Below are 2,684 nucleotides of genomic sequence, written 5' to 3' on the forward strand. Positions count from 1 at the left end.
CTCCAGTGGAAGACTCTGCAGGAGAGACGCTCAGTAGCTCGGTGCGGGCTTTTGTTGAAGTTTGGAGAACATACCTTCACCGAGGAGTCAAGTAGTACATTGCTCCCTCCTACGTATATCTGACGAAGAGACCATGAGGATAGAGATTAGAGCCCACACAGAAGCATACCGACAATCCTTCTTTCCACGAACAATACGACGCTGGAATAAAAGGAATACCTTAACTGCGGTTTACAACCGTTAAAAATGTCAATATCTGTGCGACCGTCACACTGGGAAGGCATACATGCAACGGCAAGTGGAAGAGTGAGAGCGAGGGGGCGCCGCGCGCAGCCTGAGCCCCGGCAGCGCCGTGACGGGCGGCCGCGGCCCGGACCCGGACCCGGCCTGTCCCGCCCACGGCTGCCCTGCCGCTGGCGCTCCCACGCGGTGCCCCGGGAGCCAGCAGGCCGGCCGGCAGTGGGCGGCGGCCGCGGCGGCACAGTCTTCTGCCGCACTCTGCTCTCCTCCACCCTGTCCTCGCCACTTGCTGCAGGACAATCTTCCTCACTTTTCTTATTCGAGCTCAAAACAGACTCTCTACGCAATAAAACTTGTACTCATCTTGTGCTCACGCCACGCCAAAGGAGTTTTCCTGATTCTTTTTCAGATACTCGCCATACTGACTCGTTTGATGCGGCACGCCACGACTTCCCTCCTCGAGCCATCTTCGTCATCTAACTTACTACAATGCCCTTAAATATTTGTGGCACGCCTCCGAATCTCCATTTTCCCCCTACTATTTTCGCTCTCTGCGACTTCGTCTTTCTGGATTGAATCTCTCTCATGTCCCGACACACGTCCTTTCGTGCTATCCCTTTTTATTCTCAGGGTTTTTCACACGTTCCCTCAGTCGCCGATTCTCTGAGGAACCATTTCGCACCTTAGCAGCCCGTGATGATCTTGAAAACTTCCGGTGATGACTGAAGGTAAGGGCACAGGTCGGGAAACGTCCAAGTCGACAGTCGCCGTGAGACGTGTGACAGTGGTCCGGCTGTCGCTAGGAACGTAGGGTGCGCAGCTGCTGACGTCACACGCACGGCCGCCTGCCCGCGGGGCCTGTGTGCGCTGGGCGGGGCTCCGGGCGAGCCGGAACGCGGGCGGACGGCTTTTACAGCCATTCTTACAACCAAAAATTAATGTAAACCGGAATACTTCGGCGATCCCACAAAAAATGGGCCACACCCAATGAAACAGCAATAATTTCAATGTCTTTGAAACAACAAAATTCAATAATTTACACTGACTAAATATTTTCACCGTCAACCTCTGGATTAACAACTATTAATCGCTTCTGCAATTTCAACATACGATATCTGAGACTACATAGCAAATCACTATATCCATCACCTGTCAAAGCTAAGTATCTGCATCTATTTTATTTTTCGCCTTATTACGTCTTTTACATTTTTTTAATACAAATGTTTGTCACAACATCGCGTACCCCACAACTACACAGCAAATGATTACAACACAAACATCTCATATTTAGTCGTATCTGTCTATTTATTTAATGACGAGTGTACTACTTTCCCAGTAACTTTATTCAAATGTTGACTATCTTGTTGTTGTGGTCTTCAGTCCTGAGACTGCTTTGATGCAGCTCTCCATGCTACTCTATCCTGTGCAACCTTCTTCATCTCCCAGTACCTACTGCAACCTACATCCTTCTGAATCTGTTTAGTGTATTCATCTCTTGGTCTCCCTCTACGATTTTTACCCTCCACGCTGCCCTCCAATGCTACATTTGTGATCCGTTGATGCCTCAGGACATCTCCTACCAACCGATCCCTTCTTCTAGTCAAGTTGTGCCACAAACTCCTCTTCTTCCCCAATTCTATTCAATACCTCCTCATTAGTTATGTTATCTACCCATCTAATCTTCAGCATTCTTCTGTAGCACCACATTTCGAAAGCTTCTATTCTCTTCTTATCCAAGCTATTTATCATTCATGTTTCACTTCCATACATGGCTACCATCCATACAAATACTTTCAGAAATGACTTCCTAATACTTAAATCTATACTCAATGTTAACAAATTTCTTCTCTTCAGCAATGATTTCCTTGCCATTGCCAGTCTACATTTTATATTCTCCCTACTTCGACCATCATCACTTACTTTGCTCCCTAAATATCAAAACTCCTTTACTACTTTAAGTGTCTCACTTCCTAATCTAACTCAGCATCACCCGACTTAATACCACTACATTCCATTATCCTCGTTTTGCTTTTGTTGATGTTCATCTTATACCCTCCTTTCAAGACACTGTCCATTCCGTTCAACCGCTCTTCCATGTCCTTTGCTGTCTCTGACAGAATTACAATGTCATCGCCGAACCTCAAAGTTTTTATTTCTTCTCCATGGATTTTAATACCTACTCCGAATTTTTCTTTTGTTTCCTTTACTGCTTGCTCAATATACAGATTGAATAACATCGGGGAGAGGCTACAACCCTGTCTCACTCTCTTCCCATCCACACCTTCCCTTTCATGCCCCTCGACTCTTGTAACTGCCATCTGCTTTGTGTACAAATTGTAAATAGCCTTCCGATCCCCGTATTTTACCCCTTACACCTTCAGAATTTGAAAGAGAGTATTCCAGTCAACATAGTCAAAAGCTGTCTCTAAGTCTACAAATTCAAA

The 2,684-nt window shown here is 46.3% G+C and overlaps 1 protein-coding gene across 1 annotated transcript; it reads right to left on the bottom strand.

Moving 5' to 3' along the window:
• Positions 1–267: 267 nt before the first annotated feature.
• Positions 268–1,160, bottom strand: LOC126305095 (putative uncharacterized protein ASB16-AS1). Its single transcript, XM_049992012.1, has 2 exons — positions 1,069–1,160; positions 268–529 (listed from the first exon to the last, which is right to left on the bottom strand). Exons 1-2 carry the CDS (start codon positions 1,158–1,160, stop codon positions 268–270), a joined length of 354 nt encoding a protein of 117 aa, XP_049847969.1.
• Positions 1,161–2,684: the final 1,524 nt, after the last annotated feature.

Source organism: Schistocerca gregaria, unplaced genomic scaffold, assembly GCF_023897955.1.
Source record: "Schistocerca gregaria isolate iqSchGreg1 unplaced genomic scaffold, iqSchGreg1.2 ptg000246l, whole genome shotgun sequence".
NCBI lineage: Eukaryota > Metazoa > Arthropoda > Insecta > Orthoptera > Acrididae > Schistocerca > Schistocerca gregaria.

What these genes read in the sequence shown, in the direction of transcription:
- LOC126305095 (XM_049992012.1), bottom strand. Translation starts at nt 1,160, where the DNA reads ATGGCTGTAAAAGCCGTCCGCCCGCGTTCCGGCTCGCCCGGAGCCCCG. An exon ending in CAGGCGGCCGTGCGTGTGAC is followed by an intron (nt 530 to 1,068) that starts GTCAGCAGCTGC and finishes ATTGTCCTGCAG; the next exon opens with CAAGTGGCGAGGACAGGGTG.